The sequence below is a fragment of the Sander lucioperca genome, chromosome 19 (assembly GCF_008315115.2).
Source record: "Sander lucioperca isolate FBNREF2018 chromosome 19, SLUC_FBN_1.2, whole genome shotgun sequence".
Classification (NCBI taxonomy): Eukaryota; Metazoa; Chordata; class Actinopteri; order Perciformes; family Percidae; genus Sander; species Sander lucioperca.
The window spans coordinates 13,446,870-13,462,668 of record NC_050191.1 but is presented as its reverse complement, the minus strand read 5'-3'; the positions used below and the strand labels follow the sequence as shown (position 1 = coordinate 13,462,668).

The 15,799-nt window shown below is 39.3% G+C and overlaps 2 protein-coding genes across 2 annotated transcripts in view; one reads left to right on the top strand and one right to left on the bottom strand.

Annotated features, from left to right (window-relative positions):
* snx3 (sorting nexin 3) overlaps nt 1-5,145 on the top strand; it is an 18,590-nt gene extending 13,445 nt beyond the window's left edge. Inside the window, exons 2-4 of the mRNA XM_031322197.2 lie at nt 60-155; nt 555-679; nt 4,291-5,145. Coding sequence (XP_031178057.1) covers nt 60-155; nt 555-679; nt 4,291-4,396 — 327 coding nt within the window. The 3' untranslated portion in view covers nt 4,397-5,145. The remainder of the gene's footprint in view (nt 1-59; nt 156-554; nt 680-4,290) is intronic.
* A 1,143-nt stretch (nt 5,146-6,288) lies between these two features.
* nr2e1 (nuclear receptor subfamily 2, group E, member 1) lies at nt 6,289-15,021 on the bottom strand. Its single transcript, XM_031322177.2, has 9 exons — nt 14,416-15,021; nt 11,571-11,716; nt 10,717-10,804; nt 10,106-10,341; nt 9,442-9,588; nt 9,015-9,111; nt 8,738-8,887; nt 7,937-8,042; nt 6,289-7,322 (listed from the first exon to the last, which is right to left on the bottom strand). The coding sequence occupies exons 1-9, from the start codon at nt 14,474-14,476 to the stop codon at nt 7,160-7,162; spliced, it is 1,194 nt and encodes a 397-aa protein (XP_031178037.1). The 5' UTR covers nt 14,477-15,021; the 3' UTR covers nt 6,289-7,159.
* Nucleotides 15,022-15,799: the final 778 nt, after the last annotated feature.

Sequence of the window (15,799 nt, the reverse complement as noted above, 5' to 3'; positions counted from 1 at the left end):
ACAGTGTGACAGTGACACATTTAACAGTTTGCTGTGTGTGTGTGTGTGTCCGTCCACAGACCAACCTACCCATCTTCAAGCTGAAGGAGTCTAGTGTACGGAGGCGGTACAGCGACTTTGAGTGGCTCAGAGCGGAGCTGGAGAGGGAGAGCAAGGTGAACTCAACACAAAGGCGCTTAAAAAAAAATTTGGCTTATCAAATCAGCATACAACATTGACCACATGTGCAATGTTTTTGTATGGGAGAGAAAGGTGTTAGATCTTTTGAACCTTTGTTTGTTAAAGCAAATGTCATCTAAATGTGGTCTGTGTTCTTTGTCCTGCTATTAATGAAGACCATAAACTCTCAAGTCTTTAGCCCCAGAAATGCCATATAAAAATGTTCTCTCCAGATCATGCTGTACACGATCACTTCAGGATCATAGTTTAGTAAGCTGTCTTTTTTCAAAACGTTTTACTCTGTTAATTGTCAGCACTAAAATCCTCAATAATAAGTTATAGCTGCCTGTTTTGCTGCTGCTGTATGATTTTCTGTGGGTGCTCTTTTATCATAGGTGGTCGTCCCACCTCTCCCAGGAAAAGCTCTTTTCCGGCAGCTTCCGTTTCGAGGGGATGATGGGATATTTGATGACTCTTTCATCGAGGAGCGGAGACAGGCTCTGGAGCAGTTTCTCAACAAGTAAGCCTTTCTGCATCTTCTCTGTCTTCCTCCGTTCCTCCGCTGCTTTGCCATTAGGTTAAAACAATTTATTCTTTACAATTTTATCTTTGTAGTCACAGTGGTTTGCAGCTCCTGCCTTAGCGAGGTATTATTTTAACCCTCAGGAACAATAAAACACTTTGTGCAATAAGTAGATTCAACTTTTTCACTTCTCTTCTTATTGTTAACAAACTGAACCCACAGACAGACAGGTCTTTTTCCTCACTATCCTCCTTAATTTCTTTTATAATTACCTCGCAAAGAACAAGAACAACCAAAAAGGACTCAAGTGTGCACCCCCACAACATAATCTTTCCCACATTTGTTTTATTGTTGATGTGTAATTTATGATAATTGCAGCTCAAATTACTGTGCGTGGTTCCATGGGATTGTGTGTGCACCTCTGCTTATTTTTGATCCAGCATGTCCTCTTTTTCAGCTGCGGAACAATAAAAGTTACAGTGTGATTGTAATTATTTGCTTTGATTGCAGACTTGGCCATTATCTTTGTTTCATGTGCAAATGCATCAATGTTTCCTTTTGGAATATTAAGTGTTTAAAGACAGTTGAGAAACTTAAAAAAAATCCATAAATATGTTTTTTTTTTCAAAGAAGATGAGAATGTGTTTGTAATTAAGATTTTTCCCCCTTGCTTCCTATGAATGAAACACCGCTGTTGATCATATCATTGTTCAGCCGATGTGCAGCATTGTTTAATCTGTGATTGAGAGCATTGTGAAGAAGAAATCTTTTGGAATGGTAAACATGATTGATGCCGTGAAACAAGTGAGAGGGAGGAGAGGAGATAACATCAGTCTTTGATTAGGCTAGTCAAACATAATCCATACTTCAGGTAAAGAACAAGGGCTTACATCCCCACTTTAAAAAGCAAGCAAGGCCTTGACATTTAACATGCTTCAGCTAAACCTTGTCCTCAATGTCAACGACTCAATTTCCAAAAAAAACTATTTAACAGCATGGTCTCTCCAGTGGTTAAGTGCTTAATTTGTCTAAAACATTTTCTTTGGAGGTTAAGATGCATGCATATGTACAATGTCATCATGTTGATGGTTTTTTGAGAAATTTACCGTTTGAAAAATGGGATGTTTTTAGGGTCTCAGGTGCACTGGCTCATTCTCATTAAGCTCCTTTTGCGTCATCCCAAGGGACATTCAGACTCTGATGTCAAAATGGCTTTAACAGAGGAAAACACAGTCCCAAGCATACAGTATGTTAAAGCTGTATTGCTAACATACAGCTGTAATAAAGGTGATACAAAGTACAGATTAATTTAATTAAATCATTGGATAAAAAAGATAGATGTGAGGAAAAACACATTCACCAAAGCCCCAAGAAAAACCTGAATTACCTTAAGTTGTGTCCTTTTAACAAAACTTCCACACTTGCTCCCCCAAACTGTGATTTCACATGGTGGAGTTTCATTTTGCATCGTTTGCTGGTTGTTGAAGCTCTCATAGAATCATAGAAGGCTCTTGTGTATCTTTTACCCCAGGGTTGATGGGTCTTTCTCATCCACAACTTTTTCTTTCTTTCTTTTTTATGGCTTTGAGATGAGAAAAAAATCATTACTACTACTACTACAACTATAAAGTAATAAGAGTGTGACCACAACCACACATCCACATCCATGAACCAATGTGTGTAAAAGTTATATACATGCACGGTAGTTATGTGGCTGATGTAAATGGGTGACAGTCGTCGCCATAGGTGGACTGGCAATCTGGCAGTTCTGGCAAATGCCAGACGGGCCAATGCACTCTTGGGCCGATTGGAAAAAGAAAAAAAATGCGGGAACACTGGTCTTTCACACTAGTTTGACAAAAATATGTAAGACTGTACGGCTGCAGCCTGGAGCCTCCTGTCTGGTGCCATCGGGCTTCTACTTTTCAAAATAAACCCTTGCGTCTGGTCCGCTATGTCTTTTTAGTTTGGGGTTTTGGATGTTTAAGTATGTACTAAATATGCAAGCATTTCCATTCTATTCTAAGATGGTGCCATGGTAGTTTATTTGAAGGTTTTATGAATTGCTCCAGTGTGTGTATTATTTAATTATGAAAGCCTGTAAGTGCGCCTCATGCTGCTGGTGCCATAATCTCACGTGAGACTGTTTTTTGCAATTTATAAAGCAAAAAATGTCCCCGTCTGAAATTGGGCCGGTAAGGGACGGAATTGCCAGGGCCGAATTTTTGTCCTAGGCTGCCCCTGGTCGTCGCTGTATGTCTTTGACCATTAGTGAAATTTACAGTTGTCTCTATACTAACACAGTATGTTCAGTACAGTCAAAGTTTTCAAAATGTCAGCAACCCTCTTCATCAGGGACACACTGACTCAGACCATCATGCAGTTTTATCTTTATCACCATTAACTATATTTATTAATGGCACATTGATTACTGATTATTGCAGAGATTGTTTAAGCCAAGATGAATGGTCAAGATGAATACCATGTAATCGCAACATCCCCTGTCCAACCAGAGACCCTGTGTCCCATATTCATACTACACACTAACTCTCAGCAGGTTTTGAATTTGTAGTGTCCAGCAGTTTGTGTCTTTTATTATGGAGGAGACAAAGATGGGGAATGACATGCAACAGAGGTCCCCAGCTGGACCTTTAACAGAGGACGTTGCCCCTCATGGTTGACTCTAAACCCCTACGCTAACAGGATGCTGCAAACCCTTTTATTTTGGAGTGTGACACTATTGTCCCACAATGCTTTGCAGGAAATGGAGAAAATTAAAAGCAATTATGGATTTTGGTAAAACAGCTCCAGGAACACCTCAGAAAATAAAAATAACTATTACATTTTTGGAGAAACATTAATTGGCAGTATCATTTCCTTATATAAAAAAAGTTTATGTATTGTAAAATAACAACTGCAAAAACAGCATGTAAAGGATAAAGTACATACTGCAAACAATTAGTGTGTCGTATGGAATCGGGACCCAGCGTATATCTACACCGTCAGCTATCAAAAAATGGCAAAAATTATTATTAAAAACTATCTTCAGAACAATCTACAGTTTCTATCTTTTTAAGGATTTTTTTTTACTATAACAGGATAAAACTGAGCATAAATTAAGAACTGGCATCAGAGCAACATGTTGTGCAGTTACATGTTTTTGTGTCATGTAGGTTTGAAACATTGGAAGATGTTTGAGATTGTTGTTTAATTGTGCAGCTTTTGATTAGCAAATCAGTGAAATGAAGCTTCAGATATTAAGGAAATAAATACCTAACCTTAAACCTTAAAATGCCATTTCTTTTTTAACCTCCAGTATTTAAACACAGAGGTGACAACTCTTACATGCTCACACTTAAACACTGACAATGTTATTTGATGTCTTGCCTCACAGCACATAACAAATGATTCCTAATCGTTTTACAAATTTGGTCATTCATGCTAATTTTTACCTTAAAGTTAGTCCAATGCTCCCGTCAGTCTCTGCCCGTTCTGTCCGTCCATGTGTGTCCTTGTGTCCAAAGGTACATTCATGTCTCTGTGTCCCCAAGGCTCATCTTTAAACAGTCGCTCAGATTTCAAACCTGCCTTTTGCTCTTGTGTTTCAGAGTGGCAGGTCACCCTCTAGCTCAGAACGAACGATGCCTGCACATGTTTCTACAGGACGAGTCTTTGGACAAGAACTACACCCCGTCCAAAATCAGACAAGCCTAAAAGAAAAGATGGTTCTGCTTAGCCTGGTCTGGCTTGGCTCTGGTCCGACAACCCAAAGCTCTCTTCACTGCTTCAGGTTTCTCTCAGACAATAAACATTTAAATGACAACTTCCCCTCCCCGCTCCACCCCAAAATAATATTGTTCACTGCCTCTTTTAGTTTACTTAGTGACCCTGATCTGTGTTTGTTTTCACTTTCTAATTGGAGTCAAGAATGTTCGACACATAACTGTGGTTGAAAGTAATTTATATTATTTTCTCTTTACGTCTGGAAATGTCACTAACATGGATATATTATGTATTTATCATTTAGCTGTCATGAATATATTCATTTATATCGTAACATTGAATGAGCGTTCTATGTATGTAAAGCTCTTGTAAAGACCCACAGCGTTTCCCATCATATATATCCAATACTGGCATGTTGCGCACCATAACTAGCAACTAAACACACACACACACACACACACACACACACACACACACACACACACACACACACACACACACACACACACACATTTGATGGGCCTTGACTTTCAAATCACACTTAGTTGATCCGCTCTTCAAAAAGATGCACGTGTGTGTCAACCAGCACCTGCCCAGTTATCACAATGATTTTCTAATAAGAAATAATTTACACAGAGGAACTGCAGTATTTCTACTGGCTATATGCATTTTGAGATTTGTATACTGCTGTGCCATTTTTGTTTATTTTGAAGATTTTCCAATAAAATAGATGAAATGTCTCCACGCATAATTACATTTGTTGATTTGGACTATTGACCTGTCGAACACTCCACATAGGAAAGTCAGCTAGGTACTGCAAGCTGCCACAACCAAGCCAGCTATCCTACATGTATTAGTACACTTCTTATTCAATAAATACATAATCTGTCATTTTCAATACAAAAAAGGTTTATGCCTATGGCAAATCTCAGTTATCATAACTGTCCTAAGCTTTTATTTAAAATGGAGTAGGCTACTTCGAAAGGAAAATCGGTAACCCTTTAAAATAAGGGTGCAAAATACATGCTTAAGTAATCCATAACTGTTTGGTCATTTAAAGCAGGATGTATCGTGATGATCAAGTCAGACTTGCGATTAGTTAAGGCTTAATGGATAATCAATAAATGATTGTTAATGTTAAATGTTTCCCAATTTTCTTGAATCCAGTTACATAGAAAATGGCATTTCAGATCTGTATAGCTTCTCTGAAAGCAGAACAGTATGCTTGTTCCATACTTTTTCATACTTTTAGTGAATTTCCATTAACTAAGCATTTGTAAATTAGTATCACGATATGACTTTACGTGAAGGGAAGAGTCAACCAGGTAACTTGAAATAAATAGCCAAGTAATAATTAAGCAATGATAAAGACTTAATTTGTGCAACACCAAAGCTTGTAAATGTGACAAAGTGAAAAGTGAGGACTGTTGGGTCATGCATCAGCAACATGTAAATGTTTGCATCTGACTACCAGTCTGATTTAAAAAAAAAAAAAAATGTTGTTTCCATGTGAACAGGTGATGTCTGGCTTTCATTGAGGCTGATCTAATGCATGGATCTAAAATGCCCTTTTTTAAATGTAACTTGAATTTAGCTCATTTGGTGGCAGATAAATGAATGTATTCACTAATTTTAAATGGGCAATCCTTAATTGCAAACCCATAGTGACTCGATCATTTCTTATATTATATATCTGGCACTAAATCAAGTCTTACATTAGTTACATATGCATGCTTTTTGTACCCTATAGTATAGTGTTACTGGGAAATCTTTTGAAATTGTACTTTTACATTGATAAGAAGATTTAGATCTTAGAAGAGCATCACCATTATTGACCATTACGTTTACGCTGGTAGTTTCATATCTATATTATTTGAAAGCAATTTAATTCAGTGTCTTTTATTCTCTCGGTTACAACTCTAAATAGTTATAACTCCAAATATTTACAACAGAATAAAAACATCACAGGCCACAAAAACATTTCCAAGTGCTGAATATTGTTTTATCCAGTGTTAGTGCCTAACTTCACAAAGTCGACCTAAAACAGCCTCAAACAGGACACAGCAACACAAACAGGACAGTAACCACTTAAATACAAACACCATCTTCAGATGAATGTAGTTTACAGTCAAGAAGCAATGCAAGCATATGCTTTAAAAGTCTTTCCCACTCCCTCTATTTCTTCATAGAGTTGGCACTTCTTCTTTGCCCCGTGCGTTTGGTTTCAGCACCGGATCGAGGGACAGCGATTCACATCCCCCATTACGCATGCGTCATATACTTTTTTTTCTTTTTTTTTGGTTTCCTCCATTGGGATTGATCACAGCAATAAAAGACTGAATTGGTCGTCAAGCTCATTGGTCTCACAGACACTCGAAAAACGTCTTAATATATAACATTTCTTTGTCAGACATACTTGGCAGGTGCTCTCCAGAGTGTTTAGGCGATATACACGGTGGCCACACCAGAGATTGCAGTGTTTCAGTAGGCTATCACAAAGGTAAATCTATAATGAAAGTTATAGGCTAATTCTTAACTAAAGCAACTGTTTATAGGTACTTGGTGAATTCCGGCTGTGTTGCAGTCTTTGTTTCAAAGGAGTCTAGGCCTAAATGGGCTATTTTAAGACAGCCTAATAGATTTTGTGCTCAGCAATAATTCAACCCACGGTTACACCTGCTATGATTTGAAATTCTGTTGACTGCTGGGTGGGTCTCTGGGCTTTCAGCTCAAGTCTTTTCAAATGGCGAGGGTTCATATATCGCTGGACTTGTACATGTCGGAGAGGAGCCTGGTGATGGGCACGTTGCCGATGGTCTTCTTGAAGAACACCTCCTCTATGGTGGACGGGCCCACCGAACGGAGCGCTGGTAGGAGCAGGAGCAGCTTCCCGAAGCGACACGGCTGAGTCGGGTACCTGAAACACAACACTGGGGTCAAAAACAGCCTCTCTCTCTCTCTCTCTCTCTCTCTCTCTCTCTCTCTCTCTCTCTCTCTCTCTCTCTCTCTCTCTCTCTCTCTCTCTCTCTCTCTCTCTCTCTCTCTCTCTCTCTCCGGTTCTTTGTGCAGAGTGTCAACCTACCCAATTACGCACACCTGTGATACAAATAGCTGCTAATTAAAAATGAGGTTCAGCTAAAACACCTGTGTACAATTACAAGATACTACAGCGGCTCATTGCCTCATTAACTTTATAATGAATCTGGCTGCTAATAGTTACCTGCACAAGACGTTCAACCTAGGCGTGAAGCATAGATAGATAGATAGATCTGAAAGATAGATAGATCTGATAGATAGATAGATAGATAGATAGATCTGAAAGATAGATAAATCATCGATCTGATAGATAGATAGATAGATCTGAAAGATAGATAAATCATCGATCTGATAGATAGATAGATAGATCTGAAAGATAGATAAATCATCGATCAGATAGATAGATAGATCATCGAGCTGATAGATCGATCGATCGATCTGAAAGATAGATAGATAGATCAATCGATCTGAGAGATTGATTCGGTTGAATCTTACCTGGTGTGTATGTAACTGTTGAGAGTGAGCTGTGCCTCGTCTTGTAGTGCAGCGATGGCGCTGGCGTTGCGGAAACTTCTTAACTCAGTGTTGCCATGCGTTGGAACTATATAAGACAGAGGCAGGGTTTTAATTGTTAATTAAAATGTGACGTATTACATTAACAATGAAATATTAGTAATTGCTAAAATAACTTTTGCTTTTATTCCCGTTCCCTCTCCAGAGTTGGGTTTAGGCAGCAGAGAAGCTTCACTTAAGTGGAAATAATGGTAAATGACCTTCGTTCGGTTAAATGAGAACACTCTAGACCAGGGATCTTCAACAGGGGGTCCGGGATCTCTAGGGGGTCCTCAGAGTCATTGCAGGGGGGGCTCCAAATTATTGTTAATTTTTGAACGTTTTTAAAAAAATTAAAAAGTCTTAACATGATTCCAACATATTATTAGCTAATATAAATCCCCACTGATGATAGGCTTACTGGCCCATAGGTAAGGTAGTCACTAAGGTAGCACAGATACAGTTCATCCCAAAGGATTGACTGTTCCACATCATGATTTATAAAATAATTTATAAAATCATGCCGACAATTATTAGGCTATTTGAATAGCTTAGTATTTTATGCAAAAAAAGTATCTATAAAGGCTTTAGGCTGCCCTAAAAGTTATTGTAGGCCCAGTTTAATATACAACTTCATTTTATACAATATATGTAGTAGGGGGTCCCTGATCCGTCTCTGTTTCAGTTAAGGGGTCCTTGGCTTAAAAAACGTTGAAGATCCCTGCTCTAGACAATAATACTCACCGGCTTTAAATGTCACAATACATTTTAAACAGGCGAACTCTGTTGCATCAAGACGCATCTGTCTGAATCTGGTGACCACCTCTTGAAGTGCTTGTATCTCAGACATGATCTTATTCATCCGCTGAGACTCTGTGTTTTCGGTGTTCATACCTACGAATAAATATGGAGAAATATCATTATGATAACATGATATGCTGTCACTGACTGTGCGAACACTTTTACTCTGCAGCTGTTATGGTCTGTATTCAGATAAGCTCTCTCGTGCCTTGTTACATACCAGAAACAGCAAGAAGAGTAGTCGAGTCCACAGGAATGGCCCACTGCGCGATGCCCAGAACAAATAATTCTCTCCAAGCGTCCTCCAACAGAATCAGCTGCAAAGAAGAAGAGTTTCATTTTTCAACTGTACTCTGTACCCCACAATGGAGCATGAATTCAGCCTTTTTGAATCGTATTAAGTACCTATGCAATAGTAACTCGTGCGTAAAACATGAGGGATATTGTTTCCCATATTGTGCACAGGGGAGTTCGTTTAGTAAGGCTTGTGAAAGTCCCAGCTTTTAACATAATTTGACCTACATACTTTTAAACTGAAATTATATCAAATTAAAATATCTTAGAACCGTCGGTTATAGACCAAATCGACTGACGGCCACTCACGTTAAAAGGCCCTGCAGGATAATATTTGGACTCTAAAGCGTTACCTGGTCAGATAAAGGGAGGGTGGAGAATGCGGGAACACTCTTTGCCCACTTGATGCTCATGAAAAGGAGGCGCGCCGCCGACTCGCACACAGACTCCGTCGCCACCTCGTACAGGTACATGGGTGTGCCGCTGACTTCATGGGGATACTGGATGAAGTGAAAGAGATTAGCATCACAATAATGTATCAGTTTATGTTAGAATGAAGTTCACAGAATGGTGAACAACAAAGGTCAAATTCCAAGCCCCAGCACCTGGTTTTATAGTTATTAGTGTTGCTTGTGGTGGATTTACTGTGAGAAATCTAATAGGCGGATTTGTGGTTTATACAGGCTGCAAACAAGAATTTCAACTTCTAACCCCTTACGGAGAAAAAACGGTAATCCTATAATAACATTTGGGAAGCCTATAATATAAATATCCACGGAATATCATAAACTATTAAATGAACTGTTTATTCTGATCATTCTAGATTTAAAAAACGACATTAAATGCTATAGATGTCAAGTAAAAACTCCAAAGAAAGCACACTAGCCTGTACACTCATTACTATTTATTTGGAGGTTATTTTAGGACAACTAGCCATGTAAGCTAAGTATAACTCATATTAAATCCTGGGAGATAAAAAAAAACAAACATTAAAAATAATTGTTTCCCAAAATATACCTTTGGGGTGGGCTGTGCCAGACCCACGATGGCCTGTCTTTCCGGTGTGGTGGCTACTCCGCTCATCTCCAGGTTGTGAGGCTCCAGTTGCGTGACCGTGGTGAAGAAAGGAGGGCCGGGCAGAGAGGATCCCTGGAAATGGGTCGATGATCCGTGAACGTCTTTGTGGCCCCGGAAATATAGGGCAACCTGTTTGCGGATAGTGGACGTTCGGGGCCCCCTCTCGTGTTGAACGGCTGTGAAACGGGACATCAGGGGGACACAGTGAAGGAATGATCTCTGCAGGAGTAAATGGCTTATTTATCTAATTTCTTTATTAGTGACTACTAGTGTATTTTATTGAACTAAACTATGAGTGTTCCTAAAATCAGGGAGTCAAAGTGCAACTTTTGTTTGTGAGAAAGAAAAAATAATTGGCTATAATGAGCTGTAATCTCCATTAATGCTCCCACAGAGTGTAAATAGCATCCTCTTTAAAATAAGTGAAGTAGGCAATTCAACCTGTTACTTCGTTTCAGCCTTCATTAACAGCCTTAATACACTTTCCATCCTGCTGCCCACCTCCAACCAAACGCCACTGTAAAAGTGTTAATTAAATTATGTCCATTTACCGTCTTTATTCATGTTCACTTCTAGACACTTTTTCAAACGGCACGCTCGGCACTGGTTTCTGTGAGTTTTGTCTACGGGACAGCCACCCTGTACACACACAGAGAGAGAGAGAGAGAGAGAGAGAGAGGGGAAGAAAGGAAGAAAGAGAGTTACAGCCTTCAGTTGAATTTCTCTTAGAGTGCACAACCAAAAGCTTCTTGCTAATATCTTCCTGGGAGGCCAATCTCCAGGTGAAAGATCGTGCTATTATCGTGTAGTTATCAACCTGCTCCCCTGCGGCGCCAGTGCGGCCTCATCCCGCAGGATAAGTACTCTATCCCGCCCTCTGCTGCCTAAATCCTCTCCTTCGAGTCATTACATTAGATTGGATTACACCTGGTATATTATAGCAGCGCGGTGTTTAGCCCAATACTTAATGGTCCAGGCATGACACAATTAGGCTCATCAAGGGAGACTTAACACAGCGCCAGAAGGGGAAAGCAAATAGAATCTGCGCGTAAAATACGCATTCCGTGCGTAAAGCTAATGGTTTTTGGATGAGGACCAGGGACGTCGTGTCACTTAACCCCTGCTTCTAATAACACTGAGAATACAAATCTCTCTTGGGAGAGATACAGAAACTGTAGATTACTGATAAGATATTACTGATTGAACGTGATAGATTATTAGGCGTACAACACTATTAATTGATAAACGTCCAGTTATGTTATTATGTTGCATCTCCAAATTGATTGATTCTCTACAAAATCTGATGCAAAAACGACACGATCAAACATTGCTGGCTTATAGAGATTGCACCTTTGCCCCAATACTCAAATAAGGATATATATAAGAAAAAAAGAGGAGGCCTCACCTGAGAGCCAGATTTACAGACGTAGGTCCTGTTTCTGCGGATGCTTCTCTTGAAGAATCCCGAGCAGCCGTCACAGGCGTAAACACCGTAGTGTTTCCCCGAGCTGCGGTCGCCGCACACTTTGCATGGGATGTCCAGAATCCTACCTGAGAAAGGCCCAAATTTCAATGAAATACCATTCATTCAATTACCAATTCAACTCAATTTCAAATGAATAACATGTCATGGCAAATTGTGACTATTGTTTATCGTCATTATTGAACATCTGGGTAAATTGCAAGAACAATTTCCAAAGTTGCCACAAAACTTGAGAAAATCGTTCATTTACTGAGTTTTTAGTTCCGTAGAGTTGTCATGTTAGCTGCTTAAATTGGCACTGTGGACAGAGCGAATAAATGCGAAAATTGAAGTCGTTTTAGACATTTTACGCCGTGGAGCTATGGACAAATCGTCCTACAAACAGTCAACCGCACAAAACACACACACACACACACACACACACACACACACACACACACACACACACACACACACACACACACACACACACACTGAACAGCGCCTCGGAATTCACTGCGCACATTTAAGAATAAAGTCCGGTGGGAAGCGTCATATCTGAGCTCTCTAAGACAATGGCCTGAGGGCGCACAATGGAGACATTAGGGGAAAGTGTTAACTTAATGATTTTCCCCCATTGAACCTCGTCTGACTGCCTGGATCTCGACAAGCTGCCAACTCCCCTTCATAATGGGACTCGACAGCTGCTTTATCCCGCAGGTCTATAGGCCCCAGGATTAGGGAGTGACACTGCACCATGAGAATAATGCGCACCAACTCGTTTCACCAACTCAAATGAAGTGTATGTAAATCGACCCCGGTGTAGATGAAAAAATGTGATTTTTTTGGTGCAAAGATTTTGTATTCAGATCTATTAAAAAGAAGTATATTTGTATGCATATGAGGGAGTCTTTTTTTTATTCTGGAGGGAAAAGCCGTCTATGTAATTACACTGACGTTTTGCCACCTGCTCATTGATTCACCAGTGACCCGTCAAAAAGGGTAGCATGGGAATAACTACTGAGCAGCAAAAACAATGACTTCAGGAGGAGAGTTATAGGGCTTCAATTGCCAGATTATTAAGAATCAGAAGGCCATAGGTTATTTAACTGTTGACCACAGCCGTGTAATTGCCATAAGATAGAGAGAAATAACGTTTTATGTAGCATTTAGTCTGGAAAGTTTCTGCAGAGTTGGCCTGTTGAAAGTCATCTTTTCATCGCGAGAGTAGTTTAAACAATTAAACCTGCTGTGCAATAGCTTACATCCCAATGTGTAGTTGTCTAAAGGCCAAGTATAATCTGGATTTTTTTTAAACTAATAATACAAATGTTAGCTGTACTCATTGGAGTCAATTACTGATGAACAGACATTTATTAAACCAACGCTAAGTCAAGTTAATTTGCTCACTCGCAAAATAAAAGTTTTCACTGTTCTTAAATTGAGGATGAACGAACGTGCGTAAAATTTCAACCAGATAAGCTCAAAGAAATATAAAACTGTAGATTGCTGAAAGTCAATTAAATAAAATGACGCACAATTTTGTTGTGAAGGGGGGAAATGTATTTAACTTCCCGCTGTGGGGGTCCAGTTCGTCTCCATTGTGTGCAGTAATTGCTTGAAGATATATGGCATATTCTATTAACGTAATCACCATCAAGGCGAAAACCTGCTAAAAGAACTGGAAATTAAGTTTTACTGAGTGCAGGAAATGTTTATACTGACCACCCATAATGTGGGTATGAACTTGAGTGGCAGTAGTTGTAATGTTGTAGTCTCCTTTTCTTTATTATAATTTAAAACATTTTGGTTATTAACAGCAATTTTGATTCATTTGAGCACCTGGAGATAAAACAACAGAAGCAACAGTTTGACTTGAGCAACACGTTTGGAACGATGCTGAAAGAAACCCAGTAAAATGAATAGAAATGTCCTATATTTTGGCACAATAATCTACATTTATTATTAAATTATAATCGAAGTGTGATTCTAATAATATAATATAATAATTTGGATTTATTATGAGGCCTAACAGAGGGATAACTGCAAAGGTCAAGAAAAACAATCCAATTTGATTTCAAACATTAAACCATAAGTCTTCAATACCGCCAGAAAAATACTCAACAATTGAATTTAAAACCACTGAACACATTCATGATTAATTTTATAAATTAAATTTTTTACAGTAGTATAGAAACGCGCGCACACAGACACATAAAGACAGATACGTGCTGTTGTCTAAAAGAGCAAACCAACAGTGCAGTAAGAGAAGGATATCTTATACAATCTTTAAAATCATATATTATCAGTGATTAAATATATCCCTCTATATCGCTACTCTTTTATAGAAGTTGCTGAAAATGTAATTACAGGCAACAAGTGGCATCAAGAGGGACGCGAAAGGAATATTCGGAGCAAGGTTATATCTTTACCTCCTAAAAAAGTAGTTCAACTTTACAAAAACTATATTCAATTTCTTAAAAGATGTCAGAATTAGGGCGCTTTAATTATCGCTCATGAACACAAGTTTACGCAGCCAACTGTGTGTGTAGGCTACTCGGAAAAGAACACAGCTATTTCCCACGGATCACTACTCGCATAAGACCATAAGGAATGAACTGACTTAACTATTGTAGGGAAGCTCGGATGACATGAGAGACATAAATAAGCGTGCAACAGGTTTATGTTCATGTTTAGACTCCATGTCAGATAAAGGCCCATAGAGCACTTATTCTAACACACCGGGCTACTTGTATTCTCCACAAACATCAGTAAAGGGAACACTTACTTGATTTGACATTCAGAATATCCAGACAGCCACTTGTTGATCCGGCGGGTTTGCTCATCATGGACTCTCGACTTAATAACAAAGTTGAGAATGAAAAATGTCCTCTTTTTCTTCTTATCCTCACTGGCAAAAACGATCACACTCGTTACCCGTTGCACTTTCCTTCAAGTCTTTAGCGGCGATGAGATCGGCAAGTCAATGTCCCGAGTCGTCCAACTTTACAGAGTAGATCTCCGATAGACAAACCCAAATTAAAACATACGATTGTACATTGTATGAGACAATGCTCGTCTCCGATATGCAGGGTCCCTGTACGGAAGGAGAACCGGACTGCAGCGGACCGGTTAACGGCGACAGCAGCCCTCCACCTCAGGGAGCAACAGCCGGTGCATAAAGTTGGAGTTGGAAATACGCTGCCTGGAGCGCATCTGACGGTGCCAAAGCGGTGTGAAAACAGAAAAATCTAATTTCGGATATTCTGACAAGTGAAAGCTTGTTAAACCCAAGACACGATGTGACTTTGTGGTGCGAGTTCCTCAAATAAGCCTGGGTAATATTTATGAGAAGTGTCAGGGGGAGGCTGGAGGGTGGAGATCTCCACTTCCTTCATCCACTTGGCTTTCTACTCCAAACTCCAGCATGACGTCACTGGCGTGTGAGGGAGTGTGTATGTGAGTGATCGTGTGAACGTGTGTGCAAGTGATGTGAAGTGCCTTGCTCATGGATCAAGAAGCACTGCAAGAAAAACAAACAAAACACGTGTTGCACACATGTTTTCTGCAACATTTAGATTTGTTTTAGCTCTGAATTCATGTGCATGTCTTACAATAACCAACTAAAAAGACCTATAATGAATAATCCCATTACAAACATTATCTAAGAATGCAATTCAAAATATTACATAACATATTCGAACTTAAAAAAATGCAACAAATTGAGCTGAATTGAAGACGGTGCTGCAGAAAACTTGCAATCATGACCACTATGCTGAGCTGAGGTATGCTGTTAGACCACTAAGAGGTTATGAAGAGGGGGGTTATGGGGCTCGACATAAAACAGTGTCATGCTCCTCATTTCCTACATACACTATTGTGTCTGGTTATACATGCATTCCTTAAGATTCAAGGATAAGTGCTTGGGACCCACAGACACTGATCAGTCAGAACAATTGTCAAACAGCTAAGGTACAATGATACCGATTTTATTATAGCTGTTAATTATGTATTGGATTGAATTGTTTGTTACATTATCACAGATTAGAACGATTCAGATTGATTTAATATTGAAGAAATATAGCTTTTGTTTCTGTTGCATGTCTTTCCTTTGTTAATGGCTTATTTTGAAGTCATTTTGAGCTTCACTGATCTCAGTGTTTATCAACCTG